The sequence below is a fragment of the Mizuhopecten yessoensis genome, unplaced genomic scaffold, assembly GCF_002113885.1.
Source record: "Mizuhopecten yessoensis strain PY_sf001 unplaced genomic scaffold, ASM211388v2 scaffold10563, whole genome shotgun sequence".
Classification (NCBI taxonomy): Eukaryota; Metazoa; Mollusca; class Bivalvia; order Pectinida; family Pectinidae; genus Mizuhopecten; species Mizuhopecten yessoensis.
Window position 1 is genome coordinate 18,462 of NW_018408609.1, and position 21,738 is coordinate 40,199.

A 21,738-nucleotide genomic window follows, 5' to 3' on the forward strand; every position below is an offset into this window, starting at 1 on the left:
CATAATATACGTGTCACGTAAAAGTCTTGTATATACTAACAGCAGTTAGTTAAGGCGTATACACCCATACACACAACATCATAATATACGTGTCAGGTAAAAGTCTTGTATATACTTACAGCAGTAAGTTAAGGTGTATACACCCATACACACAACACCATAATATACGTGTCAGGTAAAAGTCTTGTATATACTAACAGCAGTTAGTTAAGGTGTATACACCCATACACACAACATCATAATATACGTGTCACGTAAAAGTCTTGCATCGTTCAGTTACGTTTCTACATGTCTGTGTGTTACTTCACCAAAGTGTATATCATGTCATTATTCTCAGAACTTGTATAACAACAATAAACATATATGCATATGAAGGAAAAATTTAACATATAAAATATGTACATAGAGAGACATGTTTGTTACATATAAAATATGTACATAGTCAGACATGCTTGTTGCATATATAATATGTACATAGACATGTTTGTTACATATAAAATATGTACATAGACAGACATGTTTGTTACATATAAAATATGTACATAGATAGACATGTTTGTTACATATAAAATATGTACATAGACAGACATGTTTGTTACATATAAAATATGTACATGGACAGACATGCTTGTTATATAAGAAATTGTACATAGAGAGACATGTTTGTTACATATAAAATATATACATAGAGAGACATGTTTGTTATATAAAAAATATATACATAGATAGACATGTTTGTTACATATAAAATATATACATAGAGAGACATGTTCGTTACATATAAAATATGTACATAGACAGACGTGCTTGTTATATAAAAAATATGTACATAGAGAGACATGCTTGTTATATAAAAAATATGTAAATATAGAGACATGCTTGTTACACATAGAGAGACATGCTTGTTATATATAAAAAAAGAGGCCCAGAGGGCCTGTTTCGCTCACCTGTTTCTTTTGTTAAATGAAACTGACATATAAGTAACTTCAGACCAAATTTGGTAACTAGAACACAAGACATTTTAACATCTATTAAGTTGACATTTGACCTCATTACTGTAATAAAGAAAAAGATATCCAAGTATCACGACTCTAGTCCGAATGGTTCTTAGGATATTGTTGTTTGAAGTTTTTAACATATTTGACCCATGTGACCTTGAAACTAGGTCAAGGTAATTTTAATGAGGAAACTTTATAGCACTCCATCTCAGGTACCTACTAGCCAAATATCATGACCCTGGGCCTTCTGGAACTTGAGAAGAAGATTGGTAAAGCTTTTAACCCATGTTGACATTTGACCACTGACTAGCACTTTAAATTGACCATTTTACCTCATAACTGTGAATAAGAAAAAGATTCGCACTGCTGGTCTAGATAACATACCCAAATATCACGACTCTAGTCCAAATGGTTATTAGGTCAAGGATATTGTTGTTTGAAGTTTTTAACATATTTTACCCCTGTGACCTTGAAACTAGGTCAAGGTCATTTTAATGCGAAAACGTTAGAGTACTCTATCCCAGGTACATATTGGCCAAATATTATGACCCTGGGCCTTATGGAACTTGAGAAGAACATTGTTAAACCTTTTAACCCATGTCGACATTTGACCCCCGACTAGCACTTAAAGTTGACCTTTGACATCATAACTGTCATAAAAAAAAGATTCGCACTGCTGGTCTGCATAACATACCCAAGTATCCTGACTCTAGTCCAAATGGTTCTTAGGATATTGTTGTTTCAATTTTTGAACATATTTGACCCCTGTGACCTTGAAAGTAGGTCAAGGTCATTTTAATGAGGATACGTTATACCACTCAATCCCAGGTACCTAATGGCCAAATATCATGACCCTAGGTCCTCCGGTTCTTCAGAAGAAGTTGTTTAAAAGAAAAAGTTGATGGACGGACGCCGGACGACAGACGGACGCCGCAGTACGGGCCAGGTGAGCTAAATATGTACATAGAGAGACATGTTTGTTACATATAAAATATTTACATAGAGACATGCTTGTTACATATAAAATATGAAAAACTTTGTGTAGTGAAGCATCAGGCTCAAGTAGAGTATTTAAATAAGGAGGCAGAAGAACCAAATCAAATGTGTCACGCTCCGTCCTGACACAGAATCCTAATGTAGGATATGTGAATCTCCATATGATACCTATGTCACATACAAAATGTCGTAAAATTTAAAGGAAAGCTGTGGGACCAGTTGCACTCTTAAGAATGTGTTCCGCCAGCAAAAAAAATGGAAGTTTCCCGTGGCGGCAACACTTCTAACTAGAGGTCCAGAGAGCATATGTCGCTCACCTTGATATTTAAGCTGTCATAGCAAATTATTTTCTTCAAATATTATTCTGTACTACAAATACTCCAGTTGCAAACTTTGTTGGCTTACGATTATTCAGGAGTCGTGCGATGTTTTTGACACATTGACCCCTGTGACTTTGAAAGTAGGTCAAGGTCATTTTCATTCGCAAACTTTGTCTTGGTCAATCCAAAGAAGTAACTAGCCAAATACTAAGATTCTATACCTTTGTCAGGCTACATCCTAGGAAGCTACCAGCCAAATATTATAATTCCATTCTTTTAGAGTATTTGGGAGAAGTTGTTGAAGGTGTTTGACATATTTGACCCCTGTGACCTTGAAAGTAAGTCAAGGTCATTTTCGCTCTCAAACTTTGTTGGGCTCTTTCCCAGGAAGTCACCAGCCAAATATTATGATTCTATAACCTTTCAGTTCTTCAGAAGAAGTCGTTGAAGAGTTTCACACATTTGACCACTGTGACCTTGAAACAAGGTCAAAGTTATTATCATTCTCAAACTGTGTTGGGCTCTATCCCAGGAAGCCACCAGCCAAATATGAAGATTCTATACCTTTAAGTTCTTTAGAAGAAGTTGTTTGAAGTGTTTGACACATTTGACCACTGTGACCTTGAAAGTAGGTAATTTTCTCAAACTTTGTCAGGCTCTATCCCAGAAGTCGTTTGAAGCGTTTGACATATTTGACCGCTGTGACCTTGAAAGAAGGTCAAAATCATTTTTATTCTCAAACTTTTTTGGACTCTATCCTAGGAATCAACCAGCCAGATATACTTTTCAGTTCTTCAGAAGAAGTTGTTTGAAGTGTTTGACACAATTGACCCCTGTGACCTTGAAAGTAGGTCAAGGTCATTTTCGTTCAAATACTTTGTTGGACTCCTACTACAAAACTTTCAGTTAAATATCATGACTCTATGCCTGTCCGTCTTCAGAAGTTGTCTAAAAGAAAAGTTGAGGGACGACAATGGACGGACGCTGGACGCCACAACATATCATAAGCTCTCTTGCCCATCGAGCAGGTGAGCTACAGGTTAAAATAAATCATGGAGTATATGTATTGATGATGTTTATATATTTAAGTACATTGTATTAACTTTGCCTTCATTGTGCAGGCCTGATTTACTCCAATTCTGGGGTCAGAGGTCAGCGATCACACTGACCTTCATTTTGTAAACTGCACTCTGCCAGCATAAGATATATCTGCATTTGGTTAATCTTAATAGATAAATAATATAGGACATATGATCATGGACATTTATTTTTCAAACGATATGGTCAAAGGTCAAAGCATAGGTCAAAGTGACTTAATACTTCTCAAACCCTGCACTCCACCCATACCACGATATATTTGCATACCAAATCTAGTTACTCCTGGTGAAGTTATATTTGAGATACATGTATGCTCCGGACAATCTTTATCAATGACTGGGTTCAGGCAGAGATTCAGGCGTGAAAATTTCCACTTGCCCGACGCCCGGGACAACCAGTTTTAGCACCCGGGCAAGTCCATTAGAATGGTTTATACAACATGTTTTTGCATGTGTTTCTCCGTTCCCCCAAACACCTATGTTTTAATCGTCGTTTTGAGGGAAACATTGCCGGTTGAATACTAGCGTCCTATCCATCAATTCAGACAATTATTAAGGCCAATGAAAATAGCTGAAACTCCAGCTTAAACATAAAATAGGAATAAACAAGAGGCCCAATGGGCCTGCATCGCTCACCTGGTATTAATCTCACAATTGTTACCTTAAAAGTGGACTAAAATAAGCTACATGCAAAATATCTGTGTCTTGACTTAAGGCATTCAGAAGAACCTGTTAAACGATTTAAACACACTTGACCCCTATGACCTTGAAAGTCAACCACTGACATTAAATTTAACAAACTTTATAGCCTTCATCCCAGAATGCAAATTGTCAAATATCACCACCCTAATGGCCCTATACCTTTTGTCTACTGAGAAGATGACTTTTAAGATTGATGCACTGTGGACCAGATGTGACCTTGAAAGTGTGTCAGGGTCATTCACATGAACAAGCAATCACCCTGGACGCTTTAGTTATTCAGAAGAAGTCGTTTTTTTAAGTGTTTTTAAGACAAATAACCCCTGTGACCTGAATATGGGCGAAAGTCATTCATTTGATGAGCTTCGTAGCGCTTCATGCCAATATCCTTCTGGCCAAATATCATCACCCTGGACCTTTTGATTATACAATAGAAGTCGTTTAAAGGTTTTTAAGACAATTGACTCCTGTGACTTTGAATATGAGCGAAGGTCACTTATTTGAACAACTTGGTAGTGCTTCATCCCAGCATGTTAATGGCCAAATATCATCATCCTGGGCCTTTTGGTTATTCAGAAGAAGTTATTTAAAGATTTCAACATATTTGACCCCTTGGACCTTGACTATACGGGAAGGTCATTCATTTGAACAAACTTGGTAGTGCTTCATCCCAGCATGTTATTGGCCAAATATCATCATCCTGGGCCTTCTGGTTATTCAGAAGAAGTTATTTAAAGATTTCAACATATTTGACCCCTGTGACCTTGAATATAGGCGAAGTTCATTCATTTGAATAAACTTGGTAGTGCTTCATCTCAGCATACTACTGGCCAAATATCAACACCCTAGGCCTCTTGGTTATTTAGAAGTTATTTAAAGATTTCAACATATTTGACCCCTTGGACCTTGACTATACGGGAAGGTCATTCATTTGAACAAACTAGGTAGCCCTGTATCCCAGCATGTTAATGGCCAAAAATCATCATCCGGGGCCTTCTGGTTATTCTGAAGAAGTTATTTACAGATATTGTCATATTTTACCCCTGTGACCTTGAAAATGGGCAAATGTCATTCATTTGAACAAAATTGGTAGCCCTTCATCCCAGCATGCTACTGACAAAATATCATATGCCTGGGCCTCTTGGTTTTTCAGAAGAAGTTTTTTAAGTAAAAAGTTGACGACGGACGGACGACGGACGCCGCACCATGGCATAAGCTCGTATCGTCCTCACTCTCATCTTATCACCTCACCTTCGGGCCAGCTGAGCTAAAAATGTTGTGACCACTTACATGTAAGTGTTGTTTGTACATGGACTGTCCAGTTTTCCGGTGATAATCTGATTCCAGTTCATTTAAGCTTGCATTACAGCGTTGGGTTATAAGTATTTTCAACATGATGTGACAAGGTCCGTAAAAGTAGTTAACATTTTTGATAAATTAGCTGGTGTTAAGAATTCGCGGATATTAGTCCCCCACGAAATATAACCGCTATACAGTATAGTGACAACTGATGGGGACGATCAAACTATTTCCCCTTATCAGCTTGCTTTCTCTAGGCAATGCTATTTTGTCTAAGTTAGTTTTTATATAATGTGAAATAGGACATGTTGCAAGAATTTATAATAAAGAATAATTTCAGTTAAACTTTGCAGTAATTGTAAATATGTGAACCTTGCTTTTGTTGATCAGAATATTTAAATTCAGAGACTATTGTTGAGTGTTACCCTTCAAAATTCACCAAAATATATTCCTCAAATGAAACTACATCAAAAATACATAATTTGTCAGCGTCTCATTCAAACTAATGAGTAATTAAGGCACAAATACGAACGAGGTCACCACATCTGGTTAAGCTCTGATACAGTTGTGAATTGTTCTAGGTAAGCAAGGCCATTACACAGCTGCCGTCGGTTTTTGAGCTTCTTTTGTTTGATACACACCATTATGGTGTTGTATGACTGTTCCTGTATGTCATCATTATTGTCAATGCAGATACACTGAATATTGTTTTCATCTAGTCCAAAATAACGTGCCAGACTCTGGCAAGTCAAGGTCAGATATTTTATGACTTTGCGGGCATCGCTACTGCTAACTCTCGCATCAGGGTTTTTAATCTCACCATGGTACAAGTAGTTTTCTGGAACTGGCACCTTTCCTTCCATCAGTTCCTTGGCCAGGTCTGCGCGATCCGAGTCATTTAAGGCAGTGCTCATTTGCTTCATGCGTGTCTCCCTGTCTAGATTCCTTCCATACCACGTCCATAGAACATTGAAGCACATTTCATGAAGGTTCGACTTGCACCTGATTTTAATTTCATCCCATTTTGCAGACTCCAGACCCAAGTAAACAGACATTTTTGAAATTTCTGCAGCAAGTTTGGAGGCCAAGTAGTCAAGGTAAAACTGCCAACCTGTGGGTAAACATGACAGGAGAGAGGACACTTATTAATCATTCAACTTAAATCTCTCTAAAGACAAAATACTTCACACACATTCTATTTATTGCAGTGCAGTGATTAAGCATTTTCCCCCCTTTTTTCCAATAATATTTTAATCAGAAAATGTCAGAAATCTTGATTTGTTTTTCTCTTTTAATGGTGTTTCTTTTAAACTATTCTCAAGCTAAAAGATAAAACATTTGTGAACATCCATCTTTTTACAATCAGATTAAACTAGCATATATCAAAGTAATATGACTGTTACAACATCCATCATCAATCAAATCTGCCCATTTGGCTGTCTGAGGTGGCCTACTGTCTGAGAGCCAGTTGTTGGATTAAACACACAAGTCTTACCCACAGAATCACAAAGGTAGGTTTCTTGGTCCCTTCCCAGGGTTGTCCCAGTAACGGCCATCTGATGGGTACGGGCACAGGCCCCTGCTACATTTGTCATCGGGGGACCACCGTCAACTTCTAAAACGGAATAGAGAATAGAAAACATCAAATTCCAAGTATCTCCAAGGTCCCTAAAATACAGATCCCTAAAATAAAATGAAAAACTAAAAAGATCAAATAAATTGTTGTGCCTTTGATAATAATAACAAGAGGCCCAGGGGCCTTAATAGCTCACCTGGTATTTTATTTTTCAATTTAAAACCTGCTGAGTACCATTCAGGTTTATCAAAGGAGTACAAGTAACAAAGTTGCATCTTCCATTTATAAATATTCAATTCCCTTTGCCCAAAGATTCTCTAAAACAAGTTTGGTTAGGTTAAAATCCCTTCAACGGTACAGAAGGAGAAGGATCTTTAATGTTTTCCTCTATTTCCCCTAATGGGCCCCACTAATCTGCCCCAAAGAAGGGGAATCCACACACCTCAGTTTAAACAAAATTGATTCTTTTCTCCCTAAGCATGCTTCAGACTGCATTTGGTTTAAATCCCTTCACTTGTATAGTAGGAGAAAAAAAATCCTCTATTTCCCCTATTGGGCCCCGCTCCTATGCCGCCAGAAGGCCCACACCCTCCGTTTATACAAACTTGAGTCTCCTTTGTCCAAAGATGCTCTAGGACAAATTTGGTCAAAATCCTTCAATTGGTTGAGGAGAAGATTTTTAAAGATTTACCTATTTTCCCCTATTTGGCCCCGTCCCTCTGCCCCCAGGGGGACCATACCCTCCGTTCATACAAAACTGAGAACCCTTTGGCCAATGATGCTCCAGACCAAATTTGGTCAAAATCCCTTCATCGGTACAAAAGGAGAAGGATATTTGATGTTTTCCTCTATTTCCCCTAATGGGCCCCACCCATCTGCCCTTAGAAGGAGGCCCACACACCTCAGTTTATACAAAATTGATTCTTTTGTCCCTAATCATGCTTCAGACTGCATTTGGTTAAAATCCCTTCACTTGTATAGCAGGAGAAAAAAAATCCTCTATTTCCCCTATTGGGCCCCGCCCCTCCGCCCCCAGAGGGGCCACACCCTCCGTTTATACAAACTTGAGTCTTCTTTGTCCAAAGATGCTCTAGGACAAATTTGGTCAAAATCCTTCAATTGGTTGAGAAGAAGAACATTTTTAAAGATTTACCTTTTTTCCCCTTATTTAGCCCCGCCCCTCTGCCCGGGGGGGGGGCTATACCGTCCGTTTATACAAAACTGAGAACCCTTTGGCCAATGATGCTCCTGACCAAGCTTCAGACTGCATTTGGTTTAAATCCCTTCACTTGTATAGTAGGAGAGAAAAAATCCTCTACTTCCCCTATTTTGCCCCGCCCCTCTGCCCCCAAAGAGGCCACACCCTCCGTTTATACAAACTTGAGTCTCCTTTGTCCAAAGATGCTCAAGGACAAATTTGGTCAAAATTCTTCTATTGGTTGAGAAGAAGATTTTTAAAGATTTACCTATTTTCCCCCTATTTGGCCCCGCCCCTCTGCCCACAGGGGGGTTATACCCTCCGTTTATACAAAAATGAGAACCCTTTGGCCAATGATGCTCCTGACCAAATTTGGTCAAAATCCTCTGAGCCATTCAGGACAAGTAGCATTTCAAAGGAAAAAGTTGACGGACGCCGGACGACGGACACTGCACCATGGGATAAGCTCACATGGCCCTTCGGGCCAGGTGAGCTAATAATAATAACTAGAAATTGTTGGCTAACAATTTGACAGGCTTTTCACTGTAAGGATTGATTTGGCCTTCTAATAATAACTTGTGCAAGTCTACAGTAGCTGACTGAGTAGTGGGGGATTCCCGGAGTGCGAAATGACGTTGGAGAAAGAATGGATATATATAGGCAGCCAATGGACTTAGTTGTATACGAATGTAGTCCGTAAAAGTCCTATAGTCCATCAACTATGTACATGATGATGAATTGAAACTAGCTTTTTGTCAATATCGGTTGGGTTTGCCATGCCAAAGAAAGGCTGATGTTTACCCACCACAGTAGAGATGTAAACTATCCATACTTTTAAGATTGGGCGTGCGTAGTAATTGATGTAGTATTACCAACGTGTATTAGATGTCTTAATATAAATCAAAGTACTGAGAGTACTGAGAACACTTCAAAATCGCTTTAAAAAATGAAAACGGTTTTTGACTTTCACTTTTGAAATTATATTTAGAGTAGGTGAAGGTCATTCATTTGCACACCCTTTGAAGCCCTTCATTCAATCATGCTTCTTGCCAAACATCGATACCCTGGAATTAATGGGTTATTCAGAAAAAGTGGTTTCAATATTTTTACATATATGACATCTTTGACCTTGAAAGTCATTCAAAGTAAATCATTTTTTCAAACTTGATAGTCAATTACCTGACATGTTATGTATCAAATAGTAGGACTCTAGACCTTGTAGAACTTTAGAAGAAGTTTTTTGAAGTCATTATCTTGAAATAGCACATATGAAATTTGACCCCTAAATAACTCAAAACTTGACCTGGTCAACTCAAAATGGTTTCAGCCAAAAATGTGCGCATTTGTGTCGTCCACATCATACCTGAATATAAAGTGAATCTATCGAACAATTTTCGAAATATTCTTGATTTTTTTTAATTTTTAGGTCACCTGAGCTTTAGCTCAAGTGACCTATTGCTATCCGTTTTCGTCCGTCGTCGTCCGTCGTCCGTTAACATTTAACATTTCAAACTTAAAGTCAAGTTCTGCTGGACAGATTGAACTAAAAGTTGGTAGGAATGATCGCCTCATGGTCCTGACAAAGTGTTGTTATTTTTCGGGTCGATCAGAAATCCAATATGGCCGCCACGGCCGCCATTTTGAAAACATTTTTCAAACTTAAAGTCAAGTTCTGCCGGACCGATTGAACTAAAAGTTGGTAGGAATGATCGCCTCATGGTCCTGACAAAGTGTTGTTATTTTTCGGGTCGATCAGAAATCCAATATGGCCGCCACGGCCGCCATTTTGAAAACCTATTTCAAACTTAAAGTCAAGTTCTGCTGGACCGATTGAACTGAAAGTTGGTAGGAATGATCGCCTCATGGTCCTGACAAAGTGTTGTTATTTTTCGGGTCGATCAGAAATCCAATATGGCCGCCACGGCCGCCATTTTGAAAACCTATTTCAAACTTAAAGTCAAGTTCTGCTGGACCGATTGAACTGAAAGTTGGTAGGAATGATCGCCTCATGGTCCTGACAAAGTGTTGTTATTTTTCGGGTCAATCAGAAATACAATTTGGCTGCCATGGCCGCTATTTTGCTACTAAGTTCTAATAGGCCGATCTCACTTAAAATTGGTCTAGGAATGATCAGCTCATGGTCCTGACAAAGTTAAGTTAACATTATACTATTTTTTACTCAAATTGGTACATATTTCAACAACAAAAATAAATATTGTAGGACTCAGGTGACCGTTAAGGCCCATGGGCCTCTTGTTTTTTTAAACATTTGACCTTTTCGATCTTGATAGTTGATGAAGGTCAACCATTTTTTCAAACCTGATACCTTAACATCCCAACATCCTAAATATGAAATATCAAGACTCTAGACCTCGTGGAACTTGAGAAGAAGATTTTTAAAGTTTGTTACCCAATGTAGTGCATTTGAACTTTGACCCCTACCGAAAACCGGAAGTTGACATTTTTTGTTAAAACAGTATGAAAGAAAAAGTTTGCACTTGCTTATCTCTATATGATATCCAAAGATCAACCACGTGCTTGATATTGTTAACGAAATCTATAGGTATAGGCTGTTAACCAATCAGAGTTCGTGGCGGCCATCTTGGAATATAAATAGCTCCAAAAAGTAACATAAGTTTGTAAGGGCCCCCAGAGGAATAGATGTCCCAATTGTTGTTAATATTGCAATGGCAGAATTGGAGAAGAAGATCGTTGAAGTTTGTAAAAATAGTGTCGGCATTTCAAAAAAGATCAAAGGCAATAATAATGAACACGCCATAAGACGTTAACGGAAAACGTTACAGAAAAACTAAAGACATCAAATCCATTGGAATGGCATTCTACATCGATCTGTAGAAGAATTTTCCAAAAAAAATGAAAGATTAATGTTTTTTTAAAAAAAATGGTGATCTTTTGACCCAACAGCGAGCTTTTTTATTTGAAATATTTTGTATTAACATATAATGAGAAAAAGTTAGATATGGAAATTATCTACAAATAATATAATTGCACAAATTCTGTACAATCAACAGTTATCGCGTTATAGCGGTTTTAAAGATTTGTCATGGTGGCCATATTGGATTTTAACCTTCTTAAAAATGTTCCTGTAACATCTTCAGACCTTGGCCTACAACATACCTAAAATACTATAAACCTATCTTCTACCAATCAAAAGATACAGACTCCACAAAGTAGGAGGAGAAGAATAAGAAGAAGAAGAAGAAGAAGAAGAAGAAACATAACAAAAACAATAGGTCTTTTCACCAGTTGGTGAAAAGCCCTAATAATAACAAGAGGCCCAATGGGCCTGAATCGCTCACCTGGTATTAATCTCACACTTGTAATCTTAAAAGTGGACTAATATACAGCTAAAGGCAAAATATCTGTGTTCAATTCATTAGAATCTATAAAATGATTTAAACATATGACGCCTGTGACCTTGAAAGTCGAACAAGGACATCAAGTTGAACGGAGTTTATAGCCTTCCTTCCCAGCATGCTATCGGACAAATAGCATAGCCCTTGGCCTCTTGAGCATGCAGAACAAGTTGTTTAAAGGTTTTAAACATATTCGACCCCTGTGATCTTGAAAATGGGTGAAGGTAATTTATTTGAACAAATTTGGTAGCCCTTGATCCCAGTTTGCTTCTGGCCTTTTGGTTGTTAAGAAGAAGTTGTTTAAAGTAAAATAATGACGCTGGATGCCGGCCGACAGATGGGCGACGGGCGCCGCACCACGGCATAAGCTCACTTGGCCCTTTGGGCCAGGTGTGTGCTAAAAAAGACTAAAATATTTTGTGAAAAATCCTATTATTTTGAAAAATCTGTTTTTCGGTCTTTACATGTATATCATTTGCATTTCACATGGGGCAAGTAGAAAATATTTTCGGGCAAGTGGATTTCTAAGGTCTACTTGCCCGGGGCAAGTGGTTTGAGTTATATTTTTACACCCCTGAGATTATAGTAACATAAATGTACTTTTCATATACTACAATCCGCCATCATTTAACTGTTAAATGGATAGAAAACTTTTTAAGTGATAGACATCAAAAAGTAGTGGTTAACGGATCTACATCCAAATTACAGAACGTCTTAAGCGGAATTCCTCAGGGGAGTGTTTAGGACCAATACTATTTGTTATGTATAACAATGACATGCCCGAGAACATTTCGTCATCGTGCCCTCTATTCGCGGATGATACTAAATTATACCGCAAGATACGAACTGATGAGGATAAGCAAAAATGGTCTGATGATTGGCTTCTGAAATTTCATCCGAATAAATGCAAGGTTCTTCAGGTTAAAGGATCACCAAACAATAATAGAACATACCGTCTCGCGAGCAAAACTGGAGAAGTCGTCCTTGACAAAATCAACAGTGAAAAAGATTCAGTACTCGGGATTATTAGAAGATCATTTACTTTTTTGGACGAATCGATTTTTAGACAGTTATTTAAGGCTCTGGTAAGACCGCATCTAGAATACGCAGCCAGTGCGTGGAGTCCGTATAAACTTAAAGATATCCAGATGACGGAGAGCCACTAAGCTTCTACCTGGATTTAAAGAAATCTTCTACGAAGAACGTTTAGAAAAATTAAAACTACCGACACTAAAACACCGAAGGACTAGAGGTGATTTGATTAATGTTTTCAAGATTGTGAAGAGGAAGTTTGATGAGAAAGTCATGTCAGACATATTTGTCTACGATAATAACGAAAGAACACTCGTTCATGTTTAGGGTAGTTGATATCTGGAACGGTCTACCGGAATCGGTTGTAAATGCAGAAACCACGAAGGACTTTGAGATCCTGTTGGATAACCATCTGAAGGACACTATTTACAATAATTACTGATAATGACTTTTAAAATAACTCTTTTGGGAAAGTTTATATATGTTAACCAGTGACAATATAATATTTTTATATTATGTTTTGTGATATGGACTTAGAGGCTTTCAGCCTGCGTCCATTATTTTTCAATTAAATTCAATTAAATCATAACATGTACCACCATACTGATTTTGTTTTGACATATAGTATAGAACATATTCCATAGACAATCTTTTTCAAGGTCACTGTACAAAATCTGGTTTATCTAGGTGAAATAGTATTGAAGAAATGCCCAAGACAAACCTTTTCAATGGTTCATGTCAAAAACGGAGTGACAGTGACCTACTCCTTATACTCTGTAGTCTGTGAACCAAGATGGTGTTACAGTGACCTACTCCTTATACTCTGTAGTCTGTGAACCAAGATGCACTTTCATATCAGATCTGATTACTGTATACAATATGTGTACAATATGTGTCGAACAATCTTATTTCAAATGTTAAGGTTAAAGGTCAAAGAACATAACTCTTTATTCAAGGTAAAGGTCAAAGGTCAGAGCATAGATCGCAGTGACCTTCACCTTTTACTCTGCACTCCATGGTCAACCATCCCAAGGTGAATAAACTCATCTAAGGTATTCTCATGCCATACTTTGGGTTTTTGGTTATATTTTGTTTTATTTGGCGCTTGGAATAAATAAGCCAAAATTAAACACCCCCAAAATTTCACAAGCCGCGAGAAACGTAATACAATAGGTTGTGTATTGGATCTAAAAACTCATACCATACCAACATGTTTTCAGTGTAAACAAAGGCTATAGATGATGGAGTCCTGTCATTTAGCAGCACAACTACTGTAATACAATGGACTGATTGAGCCACTACTTAACAGTAGGTATTAAGCAATAGATTTTAGCACAAATGATTGTAAAACGCCAACATTTGACACACCAAAATATAATCACCCTATTTTGAGAAAAAAATGCTAATTTTTGGTAAAGCCAAAAATACCCCAAAGTACGGTACTTGACCTTTGAATACAGTTTGTTAAAATCTGTTAAGATAATGAAATTGAAATGATGGAACTGAATCGAGACCGATCAGGACAGGACGCAGTAAACAAGGGTAATACAACTCTGACCAATTGTACAACAGTAATATGATTTAAATCGTGCTAAGATAGACCGATGCTGAACACACAGAAATATAGTTCAATAATCAATGACTGTTACTCTTACACACAACAGTTTTCATTTCATAAATTTGATGTTGTGATAGTTTGATTTATTTATTTACAACTACAGAAAATTCCACACGTACACTTAATGTTGAAACCTCTGTAACTAACACCATCAACAAACACGCACCTATAAAACTAAATCACAAGAAAAACTGCATGAATCAAAACCTAAGGAAAGCCATACACAGAAAACACACCTTATATATACAACAAATACAACAAAAACTGAAACAGTGGGAAAACTGTCCATATTAATAATTACTTGAAATCTGATGTATTTTAACTAATATACTATTTGTTTTGCCTAAGTTATGATATGTCAAATGTAACATGTATGTCGGTCATAAACTCTATAGAACCTATGCTATTTGTTTTTAAAATACCCACCGACTTTAAATAAAATATATCTAGCATCCATCTATGATTAATCAGAAAATCTTACCTCCCTGGTTGGGGTCTGTAGCTGATACCTACAATGAAACAATTGTATCTTTACTCTTAAACTAAAACAAAACGGTATACATGTATGTTTATATATAATTGTTCACATTCAAGTTCAAACAATTAAGAAGAGACCCAGAGGACCTGTATCGCTCACCTGGATATCTAAGCAATTATGGCAAAATATTCTCCAAATGAGATCCAAGGGAATATGCAAGACCCCAAGGCCAATCCTTGCAGCATATCTGTATTAGATTTTTCATGCCCAGCAATTGAAAGTATGNTGTGGCCAGACCCCAGGGGCATCCAGTGGAAGCAAATGTACATTCTTTTCTTTATACTCAGCAATTGTATATATGGTTATACGATGGGGATCTCAACCATTTCCAAGTAATACACTTTTTTTGACCCCACCCCTTAGCCCCCTAGGGGGTCGGCCCCACCATTTGTACAATTTTGAAACCCCGCCTCCCATGAATGCTTCCGACCAAATATTATTGATATCCATGGCATAGTTCTACAGAAGAAGTTGTTTATAGCAATATAGCCAGATTGCCCCCTTTTGGCCCCGCCCCTCAGCCCCCTTGGGGGTCCGCCCCACCATTTGTACAATTTTGAATCCCCACCACCTAGGGATGCTTCCAATCAAATATGGTTGATATCCATCTCTTGGTTCCAGAGAAGAAGTCGCTTCCAGCAATTATAGCCAAATAACCCTTTTTGGCCCCGCCCCTCACCCACTGTTTATACAAAATTAAGTCCCCTTCACCAAAGGATGCTTCAGACCAAATATGGAACAAATCCTTTCATTCCTACAGAAGAAGTAGGATTTTAAAGAATTTGCTGTATTTCCCCTATTGAGCCCCGCCCCTCCCTCCCCTAGGAGGGCAGACCCACGGTTTATACAAAATTGGTTCATCTTCACCCAAGAATGCTTTAGACCAAATATGGAACAAATCCTTTCATTCCTACAGAAGAAGTAGGATTTTAAAGAATTTGCTGTATTTCCCCTATTGGGCCCCGCCCCTCAGGACCCTGGGGGGACAGACCCACTGTTCATACAAAATTGGTTCCCCTTCCCCCAAGGATGCTTCAGACTAAATATGAAACAAATCCTTTCAATCCTATAGAAGAAGAATGATTTTAAAGAATTAGCTACATTTCCCCTATTGGGCCCCATCCATCAGGCCATTGTGGGGCCAGACCCACAGTTTATACAAAATTGGTTCCCCTTCCCCCAAGGACGCTTCAGACTAATTATGGAACAAATCCTTTTGTTCCTACAAAAGAAGAAGGATTTTAAAGAATTGGCTATATTTCCCCTATTGGGCCCCACCCATCAGGCCATTGGGGGGCCAGACCCACAGTTTATACAAAATTGGTTCCCCCTCACCCAAGAATGCTTCAGACCAAATATGGAACAAATCCTTTTATTCCTACAGAAGAAGAAGGATTTTAAAGAATTGGCTATATTTCCCCTATTGGGCCCCACCCATCAGGCCATTGGGGGGCCAGACCCACAGTTTATACAAAATTGGTTCCTCTTCCCCCAAGGATGCTTCTGACCAAATTTGGTCAAAATCTGCTCAGTTGTTCATGACTAGTAGCGATTTTAAGAAAAAGTTGACGGACTGACGGACGGACGACGGATGCTGCGCCATGCCATAAGCTCACCAGCCTTTTGGGCCAGGTGAGCTAAAAAAATGATAATTAGGGCCTTATATGTTAAAATTCAGCCTGACATATATCATCATCAAGTACAATATTTCTGCTGGCTAGTGTCATTAACAGTCGTGACAATAACGAAAAGAGGCCCAAGGGCCTGTATTGCTCACCTAGGTATAGAGCAGTCATGGAAAATTACTCCCCTTTTCAAACTGTTCATTTATGATCCAACTTAATTTCAAATCATACAGTCAAACCTCGTTATCTCGAAGACCCTGTTTATCTCGAAGTATTTCTCCGGTCTCGGCCAAGTCTCTTTTTTATCTTCGAAAATAAAATTCTGATAATTCGAACCCTGAAAAGTCGAAAAACTTGGATACCTCGAAGTAAGATATTGGTTTCAATAGCGTAAATCCAGCATCAAAACATTGTCTACTTCATAATGTTCGAATGTAATTTTGACACTTATTATTTTTTTGATACAAATAAAACGCAATAGTACGACATCTCTCCATTCCGTGTTTATGAAAATCTTTCGTCAGAAGACTAAATCGGTAAAAAGACTCTACGATAAAGCTTCAGACTGTAAAGAGTGCGGACTGTAAAAACCATGTTGTTCATAATAAAAAAAAAACTTCATTAATGTTGATCAACAGTATTCTGTACTAACTGTGAGTCCGTACTTACTGCGAGTCGATCCGTTTAATGATTTGTACACCAAAACAGACGACAGTGCAAACTGGAAAATTTGTCACAAAGCGTGGTCATGCATAAAAGAGTTCCACAGTTAAAATCACAACCTAGGACAGCTTTACGGGTCCATGTTTTTACAGGAGCCAGTATGGCTTTGAAAGTCGATCGTTAGATTTAAGAACAATACGATAATTAATGTTCATTACATTGTGTTGAGGAGGTGTCAGGTGTCACATTTGGCTTTAATGAATTAATGTGTTACATGTACGATATAATATGTTTGTGTGTGTTTTCATTTTCAGAATTAACTATGCGTACGCTCCATAACAGTGATTTGTTTTAGACTTGCGCACTTTCATTTCCGAATTGTATTGTACGAGGACGAAGACAGCGGGATAGTTCGATTTTTAAATGTAACACTTCAGAAGTAAAACTTGACGGACTTGCAAATACAAATGCAGACCTGGAAAGACTTTGCCAAGTTCTAAACTAGCCAAAAACAACATTTAATCACTAGGCCCGTCCATATTTAATAACAAATTTATAATATGGTCCAACCGTTTTGATCGCGTTAAACGAAAGTACGTTTTTCGGAAATAACTTACACTATACAGGCCTACAGTATTTTTGTAAGCGTGTTTATTGTAAAACTACATACCTGTTTTTGATATATTGATTACGTATATCATTCATCGATTGATTATAATCATTGGCTATTAATAAAATCATCAACTGCTAGTGCTATGTCCAAACAGCAAATTTCAAATTTATGAACCCGCAGAACTCGAATACTCGGATAACTCGAAGTTTTTCCACGACCCCGTCGACTTCGAGATAAAGAGGTTCGACTACTTTATTTTAGCCCCAAGTTTTCAGAATGGTTAACAAGTTTTAAAATAACAAACCACCAGGCAACTAAGCTCTTGGTGCAACATTTGAAGATTCATCGGGCATTCTTTACAGTATTTCAGAAGAAGAATTTTAAAAATGTAGCTCTATTTTCCCTATAGCCCCATATACCTCTGACTCAAGGGGGTGTAGCATACCCTTCATGTATACAAATTTGACTCCCCTATTACAAGCAAATTTGAACAAAATCCTTCTTTTTCTACAGGGGAAAGGGGAGTTTTATTTCTCATCATTATTTCACATAATTATTTGGCTTCACCTTTGCTCCAGGTTGTAGAAGTGTGTGCTGGGGGNGGCATTGTAGACAAGTAACATTTCAAAGTAAAGTTGATTGGCTGATGCTGTACCACACTATAAGTTAGCAGGAGGCCCAGAGGGCCTGTATCCATCACCTGGATATTTGAGCAATCATGGGAAAATATTCTCAATAAAAGTACTAATCTGCAAATATTTCCATATTTTGGAATATACATATCTGACCCCTGTGACTGTGAAAGTAGGTCAAGGTCATTTATTTAAAAAAAGTTTATAGCACTCTGTCCCAGGTACCTACTTGACAAATATCATTGCTCTTTGCCTCTTGGTTATTCAATAGAAGATGTTTATAGGTGTTAAACACTTTTTACCATTTTGACCCAAAAGTTAATGTAATTTATTCTATGAAACTTTATAGCACTCTGTCCCTGGTACCTACTGGCCAAGTTTAAGTACTCTGGGCCTCCTGGCTAACAGAAGAAGATGTTTGAAGGTTTTGAACACTTTTTACACCTGTGACCTTAGAACTTGAAGTTAGAAGTAAGTAAAGGTAATTTATCTTTTATAGCAGGGTTATCAGAAGTGTCAAGGTTCTTTATCTGAGATAACAGGGTTATTTAGCTGGGACAGCAAGGTTCTTAATCTGAATCATCAGGGTTATTTATCTGAGATAGCAGGGTTATTTATTTGAAATATCAGTTATTTATCGGAGATACCAGGGTTGTTTATCTGAGATAGAAATTTATTTATCTGAGATTGCAGGGTAGTTTATCTGAAATATCAGGATTATTAATCTGAAATATCAGGGTTATTTATCTGAAATATCAGGGTTATTTATCAGAGGAAGCAGGGTTATCTATCTGAAATATCAGGGTTATTTATCTGATTTTTCAGGGTTATTTATCTGATTTATCAGGGTTATTTATCTGAGATATCAGGGTTATCTATCTGAAATATAAGGTTTGTTTATCTGAGATAGCAGGGCTATTTATCTGAGATATCAGGGTTATTTATCTGAAAAATAAGGGTTATTTATCTAAGATAGCAGGGTTAATTAATCTAAGATATCAGGGTTATTTATATGAGATATATGGTTTATTTATCTAAGATAGCGGGGTAGTTTATCTGAGATATCAGGTTTATTTATCTTAGATAGCAGGGTAGTTTTTCTGAAATAGCAGGGTTATTTACCTGAGATAGCAGGGTTATTTATCTGAAATATCAGGGTTGTTTATCTGAGATATCAGGGTTATTTATCTGAGATATCAGGGTTAATTATCTGAGATAGCAGGGTTATTTATCTGAGATATCAGGGTTGTTTATCTGAGATATCAGGGTTATTTATCTGAGATATCAGGGTTAATTATCTGAGATAGCAGGGTTATTTATCTGAGATATCAGGGTTGTTTATCTGAGATATCAGGGTTATTTATCTGAGATATCAGGGTTAATTATCTGAGATAGCAGGGTTATTTATCTGAGATATCAGGGTTGTTTATCTGAGATATCAGGGTTATTTATCTGAGATATCAGGGTTAATTATCTGAGATAGCAGGGTTATTTATCTGAGATATCAGGGTTGTTTATCTGAGATATCAGGGTTATTTATCTGAGATATCAGGGTTAATTATCTGAGATAGCAGGTTTATTTATCTGAGATATCAGGGTTATTTATCTGAGATATCAGGGTTATTTATCTGAGATATCAGGGTTATTTATCTGAGATATCAGGGTTATTTATCTGAGATATCAGGGTTATTTATCTGAGATAGCAGACGACTGTGTGACTAGGTTTATCTCACTATTCTGTGTTTTATTTACATGAGTTCTACTACATTGTTGAAGATGATACCTGAGCAGGGAACCAAAGATGTAGGAGGCTATGTCTGGTGATGGTGTGGTTATCCTTCTCATGGCCATGACACGCCACTTCTTTACCTCCTGTTATTACATCATCTACTGACAGCAAACCTTCATGAGATAGATGATGACTCTTCTCACACTTTAAATTCAGTGTGAATGGCAAGTTCATGTCGTATCGGCCTAGAACACGCTCCAGGGTCTCTGTTACAAACTGTCGTACCGAAAGACATGTAGAGGTTTCTGGTGCAAATCCTCCTTCACTGAGCCTGAACAGTCCAATTTGAATGACGCTGTCATAGAAAGCCACCACTAGACGTGTCAGCCCACCATTCAGATCAAAGATCCCACATCCACAGAATATCAGGAATTTTGATTCCTGTTTTGCTACTGTGTATTCGGACAGACAGGCAGCAATGAGACGATGGAACACAGCGGTTGGCAGGAAATTGTTCTCAAAGACGTAACACAAGTAGGGGGTTCCGTTTGTGCCTTTGACATAGTTTTCTATTTCGCACTCTGTAACTTTGTCCTTTAGTAATGATGGCACGAAGTAGAACTCTTCTGATGTGTTGCTTTTGTCATCATCTTTGTCCACTACGTGGTGGCTTATGATGTGAAGACGTTCCATCAGACCCAGTATATGCTTTTTATGTCGACAGAATTTTTCTTCTCTTCTAAATATTTCATCCACCATACCTAGATACAGCTTTCCAGTTTTGTCGAGGGCCTTCCAGTGCTTTACCAAAGCGGGGTTCTTGGTGCAGAATTGCTGAGCTGTGATGATACATTTGAATGCATCTATCAGCCACTGTGGATTGAGAACTATGTAATTCCGAAGACAATCTTCATTGAAGTAAATCATATTTCCTTTAGCGTGCTGAAAGCGCAAGAACAGATCTATTTTCTCTTGGTCATCAATGGGAACTCCAGTACTTTTGTCTAGCTCTACAACATTGTCATATGACATAATATTGACACCTTCAATCTTCTTTTCCATCAAAGCTTTTTCCAGGGTTATCCATTTGGCTGGAATCTTTTCTCCCCAGTATGCTTGCTTAGATGCAAGGTCAACAATTTTTTGTCTAAGGTTTCCAATTTCCAGCTCATCAGGAGGATTTGAAACAGTGTAGTCTGTGTCAATCAGGTGACTTGAAGTGGGTGACTCCATGTCCAACAGATACCTCCGGAGATCCTCAAAGTATGTGTTTGTCTTCTTTTCAATGTCTCCCTGTAAACAGATAAGATAACTGTAAGCCAAGTGATAACTAATACCCCCCACTCCTATATACACTAGAACTGTAAGCCAAGTGATAACTAATACCCCCCACTCCTATATAAACTAGAACTGTAAGCCATGTGATAACTAATACCCCCACTCTCATAAAAACTAAAACTGTAAGCCAAGTGATAACTAATACCCCCCACTCCCATATACACTAGAACTGTAAGCCAAGTGATAACTAATACACCAACTCCCATATACACTAGAACTGTAAGCCAAGTGATAACTAATACCCCCACTCCCATATACACTAGAACTGTAAGCCATGTGATAACTAATACCCCCACTCCCATATAAACTAGAACTGTAAGCCATGTGATAACTAATACCCCCACTCCAATATAAACTAGAAATGTAAGCCAAGTGATAACTAATACCCCC

At 37.8% G+C, this 21,738-nt stretch overlaps 1 protein-coding gene across 1 annotated transcript in view; it reads right to left on the reverse strand.

The window, feature by feature from the left end:
- Window positions 1-5,254: 5,254 nt before the first annotated feature.
- The window catches only part of LOC110461075, a 36,228-nt gene continuing 19,744 nt past the window's right edge, over window positions 5,255-21,738 (reverse strand). Inside the window, exons 4-7 of the mRNA XM_021514360.1 lie at window positions 20,065-21,303; window positions 14,692-14,719; window positions 6,905-7,024; window positions 5,255-6,520 (exon numbers count right to left, since the gene is read on the reverse strand). Of these exons, the coding sequence (XP_021370035.1) occupies window positions 5,946-6,520; window positions 6,905-7,024; window positions 14,692-14,719; window positions 20,065-21,303 (1,962 nt within the window). The 3' untranslated portion in view covers window positions 5,255-5,945. The remainder of the gene's footprint in view (window positions 6,521-6,904; window positions 7,025-14,691; window positions 14,720-20,064; window positions 21,304-21,738) is intronic.